At 44.7% G+C, this 18,566-nt stretch overlaps 1 protein-coding gene across 15 annotated transcripts in view; it reads left to right on the top strand.

Annotated features, from left to right (window-relative positions):
• The first annotated feature begins 184 nt into the window (after nucleotides 1–184).
• The window catches only part of map4k5 (mitogen-activated protein kinase kinase kinase kinase 5), a 48,520-nt gene continuing 30,138 nt past the window's right edge, over nucleotides 185–18,566 (top strand). For 4 of the 15 annotated variants that reach the window (XM_042073187.1, XM_042073189.1, XM_042073193.1 and 1 more), the window contains exons 1-3: nucleotides 186–377; nucleotides 1,434–1,727; nucleotides 12,710–12,767. In XM_042073187.1, the coding sequence (XP_041929121.1) occupies nucleotides 1,620–1,727; nucleotides 12,710–12,767 (166 nt within the window). In that variant the 5' untranslated portion in view covers nucleotides 186–377; nucleotides 1,434–1,619. Of the gene's footprint in view, nucleotides 378–543; nucleotides 1,005–1,433; nucleotides 1,728–12,709; nucleotides 12,768–18,566 lie in introns of those variants that run through there. The other 11 variants (XM_042073198.1, XM_042073199.1, XM_042073201.1 and 8 more) reach the window with 6 other exon arrangements.

The raw sequence follows: 18,566 nt of genomic DNA on the forward strand, positions 1-18,566 counted from the left end.
AACAATGTTGTGCATGCTTGTGCACATGACACAAGTTTAGGATTACTTTGTTTAAGCTACTGTAAATTCATTTGATAAGTAAAGGCCACACTGTTCTCTGACAAAGGTTAGGTGGACAACTTCAAACTATTTGCTCTGCACAGGAGGAAGTGACATACGTCTTGAGGCGGGGAGTGGAGAGTAGCCAGGTAGCTGACTGTTGGCTAGCCAGACTCGTTCTGTAGCATTTGAGTTGTCTGTGGAAGAGAAGTTCAAGCCTCCGTCAAACTCTGCGAGACAGCCGTTCGGATGTAAATTTCGACGCAAAATTGCTGCATTTTAAAGGAAGAAATATAAGTCAATATTTTGGTGTATAATTGATTTTAACAAGCAAAAAGGTGAGTTCCTAAACATTCATAATATTAGCTTGGCAGGCAGTTAACTTCAAAGCTGTTGAGATTTCTGCTAGCTAGCTAGCAGAATGCAGGCACTGCAAGCCAGGGAATAGTGGATCTATGCTACCCACAGGGCTTGGTTAACCTTATGAAGATGCAGGGAGAGAGTTAGCTAAGTGGCCATCTCTGTGTCGCTTGCCTGCTGTGCGTTTCCAGGCACATTATACCGAAGTTACTTTACTTCGTGGTCGTTGAACTTAATCAAATTGTCGTTAGCCGTCACTTATTGCTCCAATTAGTAAATTATATAACATGTGATAGAGTGGGGTAACTAGTGTTTACCAACGAGCTAACGTTAACTTAACGTTAACGCTTTGTAACGTTAGCAGAACCATCTAACGTTGATGTTGATGTGCTAACTTTGGCTAGGTCACTGTATTTAATCATGTAACGTTCACGTTAACGTCAATGTATAGCTAACATTACATATGCTAACGTTAGCTAGTTTATCAGTTGTCTGTTATTAAGACTCATTATTTGTAAACGTTGGTTATATTTACGTAATTACTTGGACTAGTAAATAAAAAAGTTATGCAGCCCATTTGAAGGGCCACTAACGAGACTTACAAGGTGAGATGCTTCTTAGGAAGCTTCTTCGATCGTTTAACAGTAACTTAAAACGTCGATAACAGTCAATTATTCCATCTTTATTCGAGAGATGTAATGTGAAGTGTGTGGATGTTATATACGTTAGATAAATGTGTTATTCCCATGAAACACGGAGCAGTTAACGTTATAGAGGAGTTCGCCATCTGAATTAAACAAGTAACCTAATGATCGTAGTTCTTGCTGATGGAAATGTAATGTTGTAATGTTGCAATTATTAGATAGATAGATAGATAGATAGATAGATAGATATATAGATACTTTATTGATCCCCAGGGGAAATTCAAGAAATATTTACGTGGTCCATACAATGTTAAACACATGTTCAAGTCTGAAATTGTGTTGTATTGCCATTTGACGTTGCTCTCACTCTATTTTTGTTTTGACGACCAGGAAATGGACCAAAATCCCTACTTGGAAGTTGGAGTGGCGATGTGTAGTTAGACCACCAAGGACCACTTATCTTTAGACATTAATTTTCTTTGCGGAATACTTCATTTGGTGCCTGGAACCTCTTGTAAATGTAAACAAGAAACAGCAACAAGAAACCGATAGCTAACAACTAGCAAGGAAGCCACAATGGACATCTATCCCCGACCAAGTGGCGAGATACAACGCCGAAACCCACAGCACGACTTTGAACTGATTCAACGCGTCGGCAGTGGGACATATGGAGACGTCTACAAGGTAACTAATGATGTTTACATGAAATACAATTAAGCTACAATTTATATATGCGATGGATCTTTGGATGTATGATACAATTCTAGACTAGAGTGTAGCGTCCGCGTTTGCATATTCAGTCGTAAGCCATCTGTCACTTATGACAAGAAACGTATTTTACACTGAGTTGCACCGAAGAACAGCACGAGTGCCCAGCAAAGAAAACACGGTCATACTCAGGTCAATCATATTTGTTGACAAGAATCACTTGTGCTTTAGTGTAAACACGAGTGAAACTCTGAGTATTCGAGAAGATTGGTGCATCAGGCATTTTCTCTGTGGTCTCTTTGCTCTCCTGACAGTGGCAGGGTCCCTGGTGTCAAACTTTTAATAAAGAAAGATGAGTCATAAAGCCACCAACAAAGAGCCACAGTGAGTTCCGCTGGCTCTCTGAGTCACCGCCACAGTTCATACCACATCACCCTGCACCCCACTCTACTGCACCCCACCCCACCCCATCTCCTCTCATCAACCCTTCCACGGCTTGCCTACAACTTTGGCCACCCAGCCAGACCTGGGTGCTGTGCCAACTACACCTGTTTGCACAGGATGATCCGGACGCATCTGAGAAGCTCCCTTCCTTCTGTTCATGGCCATTCGGTGGGGGATTAATAGTTGTTGATTAACAGTTGGTTTCTTATTTTTGGACTCTGATTAACACATCATAACAGAAGAGTTGACCTTAGTGTGCCTGTGCTTAGTGAACGGCAGTTAAGTAACAGCATGACAATGTTAATAGTTAATATTAGTTAATAGTAATTCATTCATTCAATATATATATATATATATATGTATATATATATATATATAAAAAAAACATTATATTATCTTGAATTATTGTTGTTATATAATGCTTGATTTATAAACTTGAGTGTGTGAGTGTGACTAAGAGGGAGACCAGTCAGTGTTTTGCAAGACTTTTTCTTCGCAACATCTGAACTGACAACATTCCTGTCAGAAGGAAAGGGAGAGAGGAAAATGAGCTTATCAGCATGTTGCCTATTTCAAAAGAGTAAGGATGAAATGGTATTTCAAGTGTGTGACAGGACTGTGAGCTAGCCAAATGAAGCGGACAGCCTCTTAATCCATCTACTTTAAAGGACAGGACCTCTGTAGGTTCAAAGTCCTCAAATTCAACTGATGAAGTGAAGTGTTTTTATCGTGTGAGTAAAGGGAGAAAGGCCTGTTGCACTCGGCTATGGCTGAGTTTCTAGCTCATATCATGTTCTCTCTCAGACTAAGCTCACATCTTAGTGTGAGGGTCATTTGTGGCAAAAGACTGGTGAAGGTGGCAGGACACTGTCAGTGATTGGCTCCTCTGTGTAAATAAGGCAGCTGAGCCCTCTTTATATGGGCAGCGTGGAAAAATAGCTGGCTCACTTTTTCATTTTGACAGCAGAATCATGCGAGAGTCCACTGATCAGTCCCAGATGCTCTCTGTATGGAAAAGAACATATCACCTTCTTATGTGAGTCTCTTTGACTCCCTGGATGCAGGTTATGCCTCTTGCCTATCACAGTTCAGTCCAATATGCCTTTTAGTACAGCCAAAATCACATAGGCAAGGCTTTTAGGCTTACAGAAGTGAAGTTCCACCACATAGCCTGTGTAATTGTGTACATATGAGATGGAGCAGTGGGAAAGATTGAAGGAAGAGTAATAATTAGGGACCTCTCTACACCTCCCCCTGACCTCCCTTCTACGTAGTAGCTTTTGGAGACATGTGGCCTACTGAGACCTAGCTAGAGATAGCCTGATATTATGCTGTAGTAAATTACAGAAGTGTGTGTGTGTGTGTGTGTGTGTGTATTGGGGGATTACTGTGTGTGTATTGGGGTATTGCATTTCGCCCCTCTTGTTTATCAGTGGATGCCCCCAGGAGCAACTCCCCTGATGCAATGTTAGTGGGAGCAGATCAGACTCTTCCCTGTGATCTGGCTTCTGCTGTTCCCGGCTCTTTCTAGGGATCCAGGATAATGCTCGGGAAGTTCCTGAAAGAGCAGTGAAAGTGGTCCAGTCATTCCTCTCTGGCGTCCGCCGGACCACCCGGCTTTATTTACGACCCAAGTGCAACATTAGTGTGTGTGTGTGTGTGTGTGTGTGTGTGTGTCTGTTTCAGTCAGTGCTTCCTGTTACCCAGTCAAATGTATGTGAGAGGAAGCTAAGTGAATACAATCACACACACACAAAAGAAGGCCATACCTAGGCTAAGTGAATACACACACACTCACTTTCAAAGAAGCAGTAGTCAGAGTAGAAGTAAGAAGGTTAGTTTCGGGTTCTCTAAAAGTTTTGATGCAGGAGAGCAGTGGAACAGAACTCTCTGTCCTCTCTCTTCCCATCAGGCACATGAGCCATAGGCGTGTTCTCCCAGTTTGGAGTGTTGGAGTGACAAACGACCAGTTTCCGACGGAACGCCCACCGATGCGCGATACGCCACCGTCCGCAGCGGTGGCCCACAAAAATACTACTCCTAAAAGTAGTGAAATTTGTCAGGAAAAGGCCCGCTTTGTCATGTCTTGCATAACATCCGGTACTGCTGCTGCACAGATCACTGTCTGTCTGTCTGTCTGTCTGTCTGTGTGTGTGTGTGTGTGTGTGTGTGTGTGTGTGTGTGTGTGTGTGTGTGTGTGTGTGTGTGTGTGTGTGTTGGGGGTGTAAGAGGACAGTTGGAGATTTTTTTTTTTTCAGCAGCTATCATGGGTCAGGCTCATTATTTCCATTTTCCACGTGCTGTGGTGCAGCAGCAGGAGTAGTGCTGGGTAGGAGCTTCAGCGAGGGAGGCAGGGTCCCAAACAAAATCAGCCCGCTTACAGCTCATTGCCTGTGAGCAAGGCTTTGGCTATAAAAAAGACAAAAGTCCAGTGGAAAAGGTGTAAACCTCTATCTGATCTAAATGGTTGTACATAGACCGCTTTCATTGATGATGATCTAAATAACTACCCAGAGAATTTGTTCTTTATGGCCTGCATTTTATGTATAGCCTAGTTTCTATACTGCTCTAAAAGTGACCTAGATATTACCAACGGTAATTTGGGTTTTCCTAGACAGTCTACCTCATGCCTGTGTGTGTGTGTTGGGTTGCGGTTGGGATGTGGGTCAGTGGACTTAGTTATGAGATGTGCTTTATGTCGTTCAGTGCATTGGCTACTGTTTTACTGCCACGAGACTCTTGTCTCAGCAAGCGATAAGAAAGCTGATAGCTTAACACATGCTCACACCAATGCTTCTACCCCTAGCACACACGCACAATTGCTTACACACTAATAGGGTGCCAGGATTGCATAACAGGGTTATATCAACTGGCAGCCCTTTGGCCACAGTCAAGCGCTTAATGCATACAGATGGCCAAGCTACGTAAACACATAGACATGCATACCTATGCTTTCATGCACACACGCACACACACACACACACACACACACACACACACACACACACACATGCACACATTTTCAGGCGCTGACTGTAGCAGCCCATGATGGGACAGATCATTTTATTTGATGGCCCTCAGGAGGGTAATGGTGTGGTAGCATGCAGCCTTTATCTGGTGCACTAGTATGGCATTGTTACGCTTCACCTGTGATGACTGCTGACTCCAGTCTAGGCGAGCCGCCCGCTGGTCCGACTGGAAAGCGTTAGGAGCTTAACGGAAGGCTGTGTGTGCGTGTGCTGCAGGACCATTGAAAAAAATCATGAAGCTGTAGGCCGTCTAGAGCTGTTCCTGGTGAGTGAGTGTGTGTGTGTGCCTGCAGAGAAAGTTATGTGGTGGCCTCTCCCATAAGGTCTGTCCTGATCAGACAAGCTGTTGGCTGGTGGAATGCCAGGACTGATATTACACACACACACACACTCACACACACACACACACTCACACACACACACACACACACACACACACACACACACACACACAGATAGATAGACCGAAATGGCTGGTTGGTTGGACCCTCAGTATGCACACATTCACAGAACAGGCTGAAACAGGACTGGGGCCTTTTCAAAACAACTGTGTGGTATTTTTTTTTTCTCTCCCTCTTCTCTCTTTCTTTCTCTCTTTTTCCCTCTCCCTCTCCCTCTCCTCCCTCTGTTTTTCTCTCGCTGCACGCCACACTCTTTCTCTCTCTCGATCTCTCCTCCCCCCTTTCTCCCCTCTGGACTCACACACACAGGAAATACCGTGCATTTGAGAAGTGCGGCTCAGAGCTCAATATGCTGCTGTACTATACACACACACACACACACGTAAACACACATACACATATATGCACACACTTTGGTGAATATCAGTGAGAGTATATGTGCAAACTCAGTCTTTGTAGCAAACATGTTGTCGTGATTTGCATATTTTGTCTAGGTCTCCGTCACACACACACACACACACCCACCCACACACATATACATATACATATACATATACATATACACATACGCATACACACACATACCTTCTAGCCTCATTCTTTCACACACCATCATATACCATATGCTATCACATCCTCGCCCAGTCAGTTTCTCTCTAACACACACACACGCACGCACAGTTGTTATGCGAGATGAAAGCACAGTCTTTTCCCACATGTGGTCGTAGACATACAATGCTGCTGAGCCCTGACCCGCTGGCCCCAGACACTTGGCACTGCTGCATGGCTCTGCACAGCTACAAAGCTCAGGGGTGTGTGTGTGTGTGTGTGTGTGTGTGTGTGAGAGAGAGAGAGAGAGTGTTTTTATAAAACTGCACAAAAGTATTGGGCCATTTCAGTGCAAGTGTATGTGTGAGTTGATAGTTGTGTGTGTGTGTGTGTGTGTGACAGGGTAGCATGGTTTCCTGTGCATCCGAGGAAGAATGTGTCAGTCCTCCTCGGAGGCCTGCTGTCTCATATTACCATAGCAGAACTGTCATGTGAGATGCCAGAGTGGTATTGTCTGCATGTGAATGCACAGAGGGTGGGGAAGGTCTGCTGATGTGTGGGGTCTTTTATTTGTAATGACAGGGGAGTGAAACCCAAAGCATTCCTTCTCCTTTCAAGCCGTCGGTCAGACCCCGCCACAGGGAGGGGTTATGACCTGTCAGCTGAGACGTCAAATCAGCCCAAAACTTCTCTCAGAACTGGGTCAACCTTCCAACCTTCCAGAGTCTGCATCAGCTGTAAGACTGTGTGTGTGTGTGTGTGTGTGTGTGTGTGTGTGTGTGTGATGATAGTGTGATTGCCACTTTGACAGCCGGACACAGAGCCCACTTTGTGCCAGACTGGCCCGCTCTGTCCAGGAGGCAAAGTGACATCAGCGAGGAGTCATATAGTCCACAATTACAGCCAGTGTCCTCTACTGGTAAACTTGCTGGTAAAACACACACACACACACATATAGGATATTTATAGCCTATTGTTGTGTTTGCATTCAGATACGTGTGTACAGACAGACGAATACAAACACAAAATAGATTTAACTTGCTAGCGTCTCTTAATTAGTGTCATCTCATTAGTCCACCTTTGTTCACAGATAACATGAAATGATAACCTAAGTTGGGACCAGGGTCTTCCTTCCTCTCTCTTGTCTAGAGCTGGGTTAGCATCCAAGTTCCCCTTTTTCCTTAAAAAGAAATGGCGCAGCCTTGAAAATATCAAGGTTAAAAAGGAGATTTGCCTTCCCCATTTAGCTGGGTTCTGCTAAAGGCTTCCTTATTTTTGCAGTGTTCTCACCCTTTTTCTCTCGTGTGGTTATGCACCTTGTACTCTCTCTCTCTCTCTTTCTCTCTCTCTCTCATTCTCTCCTTCTCTCTTGCTCTCACATTCTCTTTGTAAGCTGTCTCTTGCCTTCTCCATCTTTCTCTGTCTTTTTCTCACCCACCAGTGCTTCTTTGAGAAACAGCTGCATTTCACCAATATCACTTGCAGAAATGGTTTATGATGCTCCTTGTACTGCCCAAGGCAGTGAGGTAATTGACTTTCTTTTGCTTCAAGGCCGTCACATTATATTGGAGCACTTCTAATAGACCAACAGTATGGCTGTACAAGTTTTGTACATGCATATATTGTGCTTGCATTGTTTTGTAGTATTCACACCTCAGATGATCAAAGTTTGTTTAAGACGTAAGTACTTTGAGGGGTGTTGTGCCACACACACACACAAAATCTGAGGGGTGCTTCATGTTAAGAAGCATTAAAATGACATTGTTTCATGTTTGAGTGATGAATACCCCTACATCTGTACTTCTAAAAGAAACTCTGCCTCTCTGAGATGCTGTTTTTCATACCCAATCATGTTGCCAGTTACCCTAATTAGTTGTGAAACATTCCTCCTTTTGTTTTCTTATCATTACACAACTTCTCCAGCATTTTGTTACCCTCATCCCAACTTTTTTTGAAACGTGTCGCTGGTTTTCAAATTCAAAATGAACGTAGACTAAATTTGTCATTTTCAACATTTTATATGTTGTCTGTGTCCTTTTGGCAGCTAAATATGAGTTTACGAGATTTGCAGATTATTACATTCTATTTTTATTCGCATTTTACACAACGTCCCAACTTTTTCTGATTTGGGGTTGTATGTGTTTGTGTGCAGCCCTGTGCCAGCAGTATATTTAGTTGAGGGCAGAATGGGTTTGGACAGGAGTACATGTTTCAGGATGAAAAGATTAATCTCCTATTCTGGAATGCTGTGGGGGGGGGGCGGCGCATCTGCTGTCTTAATGTGCGTGTTGGTGTGCATATGCGTATGTGTGTGTGTATGTGATTTAAGGTGTGTGTGGAGTGACAGGTCTGTTTACTTGAGGTTACATAACCCCCTCAGAACATTCTCTCATAAGAACCTACCTGCAGGGTATCTTCACTATTATTTTTTTCAAACTGTGTGTGTGTGGGGGTTTAACTATAAGGTATAAAAGCAGAGATGAACCTACAGGACTGTTGACAGCACAGGCTGTTATTAGACATTATTAGGCCTAATTAGTAATGATTTAGTGATTTTGGATGCTTTTCCTCAACAGATATTGTTGAGTAATAGTCTGATCCTTTTGACTGTGTGTATGCGTCAGTCAGTCAGTCTGAAAACTCCCCTCAAGGCCACACTTTCACGTTTATCTGTGGTCTTTCCCCAGGTGTGTGTGTGTGTACAGGGGACAGCTGTTTTTTCTCTGCTCTGATTGGCTGATAACGGGCCTGTCAGCAGATGCTCCATGCTAAACGTTTCCCATCAACCCTGTCCCCCCTCTTTCTCTGTCTCGCTGCCTTCTTGTCCTCTAATCTCAGGTATGCATGTGACCATCAGTTAAAATGTGGTGGTGGTGTGTGTGTGTGTGTGTGTGTGGGGGGGGGGGGGGGGGGGGTCTATTCCTGCTTCCACTGGCTGGTCAAAGCATTCCACTCCCTCAGGTCCATCTTCGATCTGTTCTTAAACAAGCCCTCTCATCATTGCAGTCACCCAGAGCATGCTGTCCTGTGTGGTGACTGCAACGCTCTCGTAAGTGAGGCTGGAGGGAGTTACTGAAAACGTTTCAATGTTTCTCGGCCAACTGCTGCAGTAGACTATGAGTTTGAGTCTGAGTAAGAGAAAGAGAAAGTTTTGAGTGAGAGAAACAGTTCTGTCTGTCTGTCTGTCTCTCTCTCTCTCTCTCTCTCTCTCTCTCTGTCTCTGTGTACGTACATACTTTTATTCAGAAAGTAAATGACATGACAAAAGATCCCAATACCTTTCTGCATGGTTATGTAATGAGGTATTGCCCACCCACACACACACACACAGTTGTAGTAGTCTTTCTCTTGTGTCTGCATGATTTTTAGAAGAATAAACAAGTGACATGATGTTTACTGTGACTCTTGTTGATAATTCACTGTTTGAGGGAGCAGCTTAATGTGGTACTTTGTGTTGGCATTCACTTTCCCCTTTGTACTCAAAAGACCTAAATTCTGTTTCTGTTTCTCTCTCTTTCTTTCTTTCTTTCTTTCTTTCTTTCTTTCTTTCTTTCTTTCTTTTTTCTATCTCTTTCTTTCTCTCTCTCTCTTTCTTTCTTTCTTTCTTTCTTTCTTTCTTTCTTTCTTTCTTTCTCTCTCTCTCTCTCTCTCTCTCTCTCTCTCTCTCTCTCCTCTGTTGTTGGGTAGTTAGTTGTTATGCATGCTCATTGAGTACAAAACCTTTAGTTTAATTAAACTCTAAGCCTTTGGCCGGAATTAAACTGGATTCTATTTTTAATTATTATTATTTTGTGATTGGTTAATGCCTAAAAGAGGTTTCATTTGGCAGAGTTGCCTGAGCTTAGCGTGAGAACTCACACGCACACTTCCAACAAGTGGAGTTTGCTAGCTGAGAGTGAAAGTCACCTCACCTGAGCGCTGTCTTGGCAGGCCGGGCTGCGGTCCCTGGTCTTTGAGCTGGAGGAGATGCTCCTGGTGGCGGTGGGCTGCTTGTGGGCTGTGTGCGGCTGCTGCTGCTTCTGCAGTGTCACTGGTGCAGATTGTGTGCAGTCTGTCAGCTGCATGTGTGGTGGGATGGTGTCGTTGAGTGATTGTGCTTTCTATGTTCTGGGGTGGAGGTGGGGGATATACATATACATATAAATTATATATATTTATACAGGAGGTGCCCTGTGGCGCTTTGTTTTTGTAGGAGACGGAAGCCATAGGGCTCCTCTAGTGCAGGATTTACCACAAATTCTTAAGTTATCCTGCCTAGGGTTAGTCACTGCACCAACTACTTTGAATATCTCTGGAGAGTCAGCCTGCACACTGATTGTATCATGTTGGCTATGTTTCCTCTGTGTAGATGTTTAGTGTGTTGGACGTGTTGGCGTAGTTGGTCATTTAAGTCGAGGTCAGGCTGGGTGTGTATGGTTACTGTGGTGGATTGACACACACACACACACACACACACACACACACACACACACACACACACACACACACACACACACACACACACACACACACACAGCTGCTCTCTGGACATCGCTGTCGGAACTGCTGACAGGCGAGTCACAGAGGACGCGCTCACATTCCTCCCTTCACCGCCTCCCACACACTGTTTCTCTCCTTTTCCAGCCTCCTCCATCTCTCTTCTCCTTAATTTGTGGTGTTTGTCTTATCTCCTGTTGTCTCTTCTCTCGAGTCTCCACTGCACTGCCTTCACCTTCTCCCACGCCGCTCTCCAACTCGTCTACCTCTCCTCTCCTCTTCTCTTCTGCAACCTCTTTCTTTCCAGTCTCTTCACCTCCTCTTTACCCTCTCGCTCGGTCTCCTCTCCTGAGTGGGAGACCTCTACTTCTGGCCATCTCTGCCTCCTTCCTCCTCTTCTGTTGCACTGCTCTCTTTCTTTCTTTCTCTTATTCTCTCATTCACACTCTTATCACCTTTTCTTGTATCCTCTGTGACCGAATGAGAGAGGAGACTAGTTCTTTGCCCTGCCATTACTCAGTGGTGCGCTATGACTGGTAGAAGCCTAAGCACAGAAACCGCTTGGTCATCGTCTGTATCACTTCACTGCTGTCATCACCATCTCTGTGTCTGTGTCTGTGTCTGTGTGTATGTGTGTGGTTGGGTTCTTTTTCTTGTTGTATGAGTGGATAGCTCACTCCCTTGAATGTGTGTGCTCTGCATGTGTGTAAAGGTGTAAATGTATGGAGATGTCTCACTGACAGTAGTGTGTTAACCCTGCAAATTAACTGTCAGTGGTTGAATTGTTGATTCGTTGATTCAGCTTTAGCTGGGTTGTTGCTCAGGGCTGCCATACATACCTTGGGACTAGCCTATATGCTATCTGAGTGGTTTTTAGTGTTTTCTCACTGTTTTTGGTGTGTGTGTGTGTGTGTGTGTGTGTGTGTGTCTGTGTGTCTGTCTCTGTGCCTGTGTTTTTGTGTGTCTGTCTCTGTGCCTGTGTGTGGGGCGGATAATGTTTTGATTCACTTACTGCCTCCTCCCTTTATGGTCTTACCACTTGTCTGTCTTATCATACCGTTTTTCACTGTACACCCTGAGAATAAATTGAATCCATTTATGTCTCCAAAACTGAACCTGCAGACCTTTTTGATTTACTAGGCCTATATAATCTTTATATAATATTATTATTATTATTATTATTATTATTATTATTATTATTATTATTATTATTAAGCTCATATTTTCACATTTTCTCAATTACTGCACACTAGAGGAATGGAATTTCTTTATCCCTCTGTGTGACTAAGTACCGTCACTACAGTTGAGTATGTGCTCTCTCACTGCCATACTAACGGGCCTGGCTCTTTGGCGTTGCGGTCAAGCTGCAGGTTTAGTGCCCTGGAGACCCGGGTTCAAGATCGGGTGGGGTCACTGTATCCCTTTCTGTTCTGTTGTGAATACACTGTTAGGACTGCTAGCCTACTGCTACTCAGTGGCAATAAAGGAATTCTGGTTCTGATCTGATTTGTCTGCCTCTTTCTCTCTCTCTCTCTCTCTCTCTCTCTCTAGCTTATCTCTCTCTCTCCATGGCTTATATATCCCCCTCTCCTCTTGTCTCTACTCTTTCTCTCTCACTCTATTTCTCATTCGTATTGATCGAATCATCACATGTACCGACTCGCCCTTATTTGAAGTGAATAGTTTTGTTAACTGATGAGTAGCCATCCGGAAGAGACCCTACTTTGTAGAAAATGTGAAGTATGGCATCTGGGCATGCCTGTCATTTCTCATGCTGTAGAGCTGATCTGATGAGCGCCTCAGGAAACACCATCTGCGGAGCGGACAGTCAGGCAGCCAACAGCCTGTGGAGTGACTGATAAACAGATGATAATAGCTTGCATAATAATTTGGATAGTGCCTGGCAGGTATGCCAAGGTGTCTGGTGTTATCTGACCTCAATGTCTGGTGTTATCTGACTTCTGTCTGAAAGATTACCTGTTTGTGTTTGTGTAAGAGATTGAAACAGAGAAACTGAAATAGAATGTTCTATTGAGTACATTCTATTTTTGTCTTTCAGGCTCGAAACATTCAGAATGGAGAGCTCGCTGCTGTCAAGATCATCAAGCTAGAGCCAGGTGAGTGTGTGAGAAGAGTGGCATCTGCTGTTGAAGCTATATTTTATATGTGCTGTATTTTTAATGTGCAGAGGTGAAAAAAGCCTGCAAGAGTCTGCCATTTCGCCATTCAGGGGGCGTACACACAATTATGTGTGAATATCCTTTTCCCATCTGATTTTTTTGATTACCATGAGGACTTGCCACAAGGGCACCCGCTGTGCATGGAAAGACACAGACTTGGACGTGCAATAAGAACGGTGTCGGTGGTGTCATTGGTGTCCATAGCTGTCCATGTGGATCTCTTCTGGAGACTAACAAAGTGTGGATGTGTGCATGCTTGCTACCTTTTGAGATCATCAACACTCACACTTACACAATCCATACAAACACCTGAGTGCCACCATACAAACACCTGAGTGCCACCAAACAAACACCTGAGTGCCACCAAACAAACACCTGAATGCCACCATACAAACACCTGAATGCCACCAAACAAACACCTGAATGCCACCATACAAACACCTGAATGCCACCATACAAACACCTGAATGCCACCAAACAAACACCTGAGTGCCACCAAACAAACACCTGAATGCCACCATACAAACACCTGAGTGCCACCATACAAACACCTGAATGCCACCATACAAACACCTGAATGCCACCAAACAAACACCTGAGTGCCACCAAACAAACACCTGAATGCCACCAAACAAACACCTGAATGCCACCAAACAAACACCTGACATGCATGAAAAGATACCGGTGCAAGTTTTAGTTGTCGTAGCTACAGTGTATCTCAGAAAATGCTGTTTAGACAGTGTTGCAAAGCTGTACAATAGTTGTGCGTGTGTGTGTGTGTGTATGTGACCCACAGATAGTGTTTTCAGTGGGATTATGTGTGAAATTCATGCTTCTGAACCACAGACAAAACACCCTCATTAGAGCACTCACACCAATAAATGACACATTTAACTATGTATTCACAGCCTGTCTGTCTAAATGGTCTTGAATGTGTAAACTTGTCTTTGTTTTTCTGTGTCGTGTGTCCATTTTCTGTGTGTAAGTATGCCTTTGTCTGCATTTGTGTGTGTTCACATAATCTGTATTTACAATTCGTCAGGTAGGAATTGTATTCATGTTACAAGGGTGTATCACGTTCTTTCTCGGTAATCTGTTGCAAAAACAGTCAATTGTATCTGGATCCATCAGCACCTGCTCCGTATCCGCCATTGACATTTAGTACCTCGCTCTACCAGTTCAGCTGCAATACCACTGTCATTAAGTATAAGCAAGTCATCACACATATGCCTCTTTCCTTGTCTTCTCTTCCTTCTCGCCATTCTGTCTACACACACACACACACACACACACACAAGGGGGATAGATGAGGGTGAAATCCTTGGCTCCTGATCTTGCCCCAGATTCTTAGGCCTGATTAGAGGGATATTGGACACAGTAACCAGAGGATTAGGACCTCCCGTTGTCCACTCGTCAACAGGGGCTAATGACACTGTGTGTTTGTGTGTGTGCGTGTGTTTATGAGAGGGGGATGTGCAATAATGTGGATGCGTCTTTGTCCCCAGGCGTGTGTCAGAAAGTGTGTGTCAGTTTTTAACGTGTGTGTGTGTGTGTGTGTGTGTGTAGGTGTAGCAATGCAAAGACGCTTACAGCAGACAATGACTGACCCCATCTAACCTGGTCCAGTGTTCCAACCTGGTCCAGTGTTCCAATCCAATCAGGACCCATCATCTGTGGGTCTACAGCCCCATACAAAATGCACAGTTCGGCATCCATCGACATGCACATCCTCTCCCACACACACTAACAAAGTTTCACACACATACACACACACTAGGACAAACTTACACTGGCACTCCTGTGCATGTGTACACACACACACACACACACACACACACACACACACACACACACAAAGACACTCACACGCACAAACTTGTCCCTGTCCATGCACGAGCAGACACACACAATCACATGTCCACAAATGTGGGGTTAAGTGTGGTGTCATGAAAGGCGCTGCAGACAGGAGCACTGGGACATTGCCATATCCTGTGTGTCCTGTCACAACAGGATTGAGCCATTCTGTTCGATAGGGTGGAGGTGGGTACCTTTGTGCAAGCTTATGTTTACCAGTTTAACCAGAAACCAGAGTTTGAATGCCACTACAGGCAAAGTAAGGATGGTTGGCGCACACACACCCTACATACTATATTGTTCACATCTATGCCACCAACACAGTCACAACCTCACATTTGCCACCAACACCAATCAAGGGCACCTTCCTTCCTCCATTATTTTTATAACCACCAACCGCCACTGGCATGAGTGTATATATATCAGGCTTATTTTTTATTTATTTAGTTTTTCCTTTGACCTGGATTATTGACACATTACACATACTCAGCTTGGTTTGCATTGTGTTAAAATTTAAATATTGACTGTCTTACACTCACATGCACTTTCCCCAAGAACATTAAATGCATCACAATCACACAGCTCTTTCTGTACCATTTTCAAAGTCTTACACTTATTCCAGGCTCCTGGCTGTTGCATCTCTTTCTGTGTGTGTGTGTGTGTGTGTGTGCGCGCTGGCACTGCTGCTGTGACCAGAGGAGGAAGTGATCGTAGAGACGTAGAGGAAGTGGTCTAGGGTGTTAAGAGCATACAGTCCCTGCTGCTGCTGGTGTCGAGGCTGTCAGCTCGCTCTTCAGCCTCCCCCAGCACTGCTGCCTGCTTCAGTGGTACCTGTGTGCTGGTGTATAGACTGTGCGTTTGTATCTGTCTGGGTAAAGGTGTGAAAGTTGTGTGGGTCTCTGAGGGTCAAGTATTTGTAAAGACCTAGATTTATCAGACTGTCAGGACAGGTTAGTGTGTGTGCGTGGGGGCGGGCGAGAGAAAGAGAGGGAGTTGGTTAAGTGATGTTTGGTCTGTGTAGCGTGTGTCTCTGTAGGGTGGGTTAGCTGTAAGCTGATTAGGTGAGTTAAATGGGGCTGGACCAGCTGACTGAAAGTGTTATTCTAAGCAACACACACACATGCCAAGGACTCTTGGGAAAGAAAGGAGCCAGTCGGATGATGTCACAGAGGTGTTGCTAAATAAGGAAGTGGCTAGTGATGTCACTACTGCTGTGAAACAGAAGCTTTAAACAGAACTCTAATCTCATATCCTGTTATCTGACCTTTACACTGTAGCAACAAACTTGATGAACGTCCAGTACAATGTCATCTTATTGGGAAAGCTGGAATTTGATATGCATTCTCATATCCTAATTTATGAATTGTTTTTTTTTTTGTTTTTTTTTTGTAATTAAAATATTCAGCACTGATAAAGAATAGCGGAGGATTCATATTAACACTTGTTGTACTACCACTATAGTTCAAGCAGTGTGTGTGTGTGCGTGCGTGTGTGTGCGTGTGTGTGCGTGTGTGTGTGTGCGTGTGTGTGCGTGTGTGTGTGTGCGTGTGTGTGCGTGTGTGTGCGTGTGTGTGTGTGTGTGTGTGTGTGTGCGTGTGCGCGCACGCGCGCATATGCAGTTATGACACATCCCTTCACTGTTGTATGATTGCACGTCATGGCAATTTCCAGAAGAAATAGTTGGCCTCATTATCTGCATCAGTTAGCTTCCCTATCAACAGTTCAATCAACATAAACATTTCAAGTAGTCCTTTTCTGCTTCAGTTATCAAAGTCATTCAGTCCAACACCTCCTGACTTTCCAGTTATCAAGGACAGAAAGGTACGCTTATACCCACGGCCTGAAACGGCACTGATTTATCCTGCATGCCCTCTTGGCACAGCAGAATCACTGTCAGGGTTTTTTGACTGTTGGGACGAGCCCTTTCAGTTTCCATCTGTCTCAGTGCAGTGGAGAAGCTGTGATCAGCAAGGTCAGTCTCCACAAGAGAATGAACCGGGTCAGCAGTGTTACCCATATGGAATGAGCATGCAGCAGTTGTCATTCATCCCCGCTCTTCTGACTGACAGGGTGGAACTGCCAGCATGAGGGGTGAACACCTTAGTAATAAGCCACCAACCCCCCCGCCCCAACTCGGCCCGGGGCAACACTGGAGGGAGAAAAAAAGCTTTCAGCAGGCAAGGCCTCCCTCTGCTCAGCAGCAGTCCAGATAACCCCCCCCCCCCGCAGAGTGGCTTCATCGCACAGACTCATGTGACTTGTGCGGGGGAGCCGGAGAGTAGGAATGACTGGGGACTATGTGATGGCGTGAGGCTTTTTCTCTTCCCCATCCCATCCCGTCCTGTCCCCGTCCCCTCCCCACCCACCACTCATCCCCCCCCCCCCCCCCCCCCCCCTCCCTGCTCGGTTTGTTTTGCACTGGATCGTGGATTCTTTCCGGACGTTTCCGACAATTGTGTGAAAGCCACAGGTATTCGGAACACACACAGCTCGCTGTGGCCCGCAGGCTGGGTTTGGGACGGGGACGAGCCCAGGCCATGAGGGGGTGGAGGGTTAGTGGACCAGCCTCCTCTGCTGTCTTGAAGGGAAGGAGTTTGCTGCGCCATGGCAGAGAGGTTGTAATCTCTCATCCCACAGGTTCCACAGAAGCTTATATATAGAACCTACCCAGACAAAGAGACCTTTGTTGGATAAACGAGGTTGTCAATTAAATACCCGTCTGTTACACAAATGGCACTCAAAAAACGTTATGTTCGATCCAACAGAAATATGATAAAGGTTTGTAAATAAGTAAGCTTACTTAGTTGAATGCTCATTGAAAGTGCTCATTAAATTCTGCATATTACCTGCTTACCAACCCACACATCTTTGGCAGGTGAAAGTCCTCACCTGCCCAGACTGGTCCCTTAATGAAGACCCTGAGTTCAGATGCATTCAGTGGTTTGTCCCTCAGTCTGTATCTCTCTCTCTTTCTCACTCTCTCTCTCTCTTACCCTCTCTCTCTTTCTCTCTCTCTCTCTCTCTCTCTCTCTCTTACCCTCTCTCTGACTGCTGTGTAATTCCATGATTCAGCCAGCTTGGCAGCTCAGGTCATGACGACTAAAAAGCCACAATTATGAACTGAGGACAGATTCCCTCCACATTCAATCTTCCTGAAAGCGGATCTTACTGAACTTGATGAACCATCCTCTGTTTTGCTCTTTCTCTCTCTCTCAATCTCTCTCCCTCCCCCTCCCCCTCTCTCCCCTGTGAGTCAGAAGAAGTTTGTGTTTTTTAGCTAGTGTATGTGTGTGACAATTTGATAGAACGTGTGTTTTAATCTACAGTAAGTGTCTGTACTATGTTAAGAGCTATGTGTCTGTGTTACTAAGATGACTAGTGGGTGATAGAGGTAATGAAAGAGGAGAAAATTGAAAATAAGACCATGAAATTGGCCAAATTAGGAAGTGAATGCTAGGGAAAAAGACTTTGAGTGAAACCCGAAGGGGAGAGAGACTGAGTGGAGAGGATGGGAAGAGAGGGGTAAAACGAGTGGCTCTGGAGAGAGATTCTTTCCTGAGCACAAGCTGTACCGCCGTGTTTGTGATCCTCCGTAACTCCTGACTTGAAGCCTTTCCCAGGATTTCTTTTCTTTTTTTTTTTCCCCCCTACTCACTTGGTTTTCTCTGTTTTCCCTCCCTCTGTCTGTGCTCCTCTCGCTTTCCCTCTCCTCCCCTGACTGTTTTCCCTTCTCGCTTTTAATGCTTCCTGTTTCCTCACTGTCTCACTTTCTCTCCGTCTCAAGGATCCTTTTTGTCCCATCTCCCTTTCCTTATTTGTTTTTGTCCTCTACTCTGCCCTAGTATATCCTAGTGCCTTTCAGTATTTCTCTCTTTTCTTTCT

Source organism: Alosa sapidissima, chromosome 19 (genome assembly GCF_018492685.1).
Source record: "Alosa sapidissima isolate fAloSap1 chromosome 19, fAloSap1.pri, whole genome shotgun sequence".
NCBI classification, from domain to species: Eukaryota; Metazoa; Chordata; class Actinopteri; order Clupeiformes; family Clupeidae; genus Alosa; species Alosa sapidissima.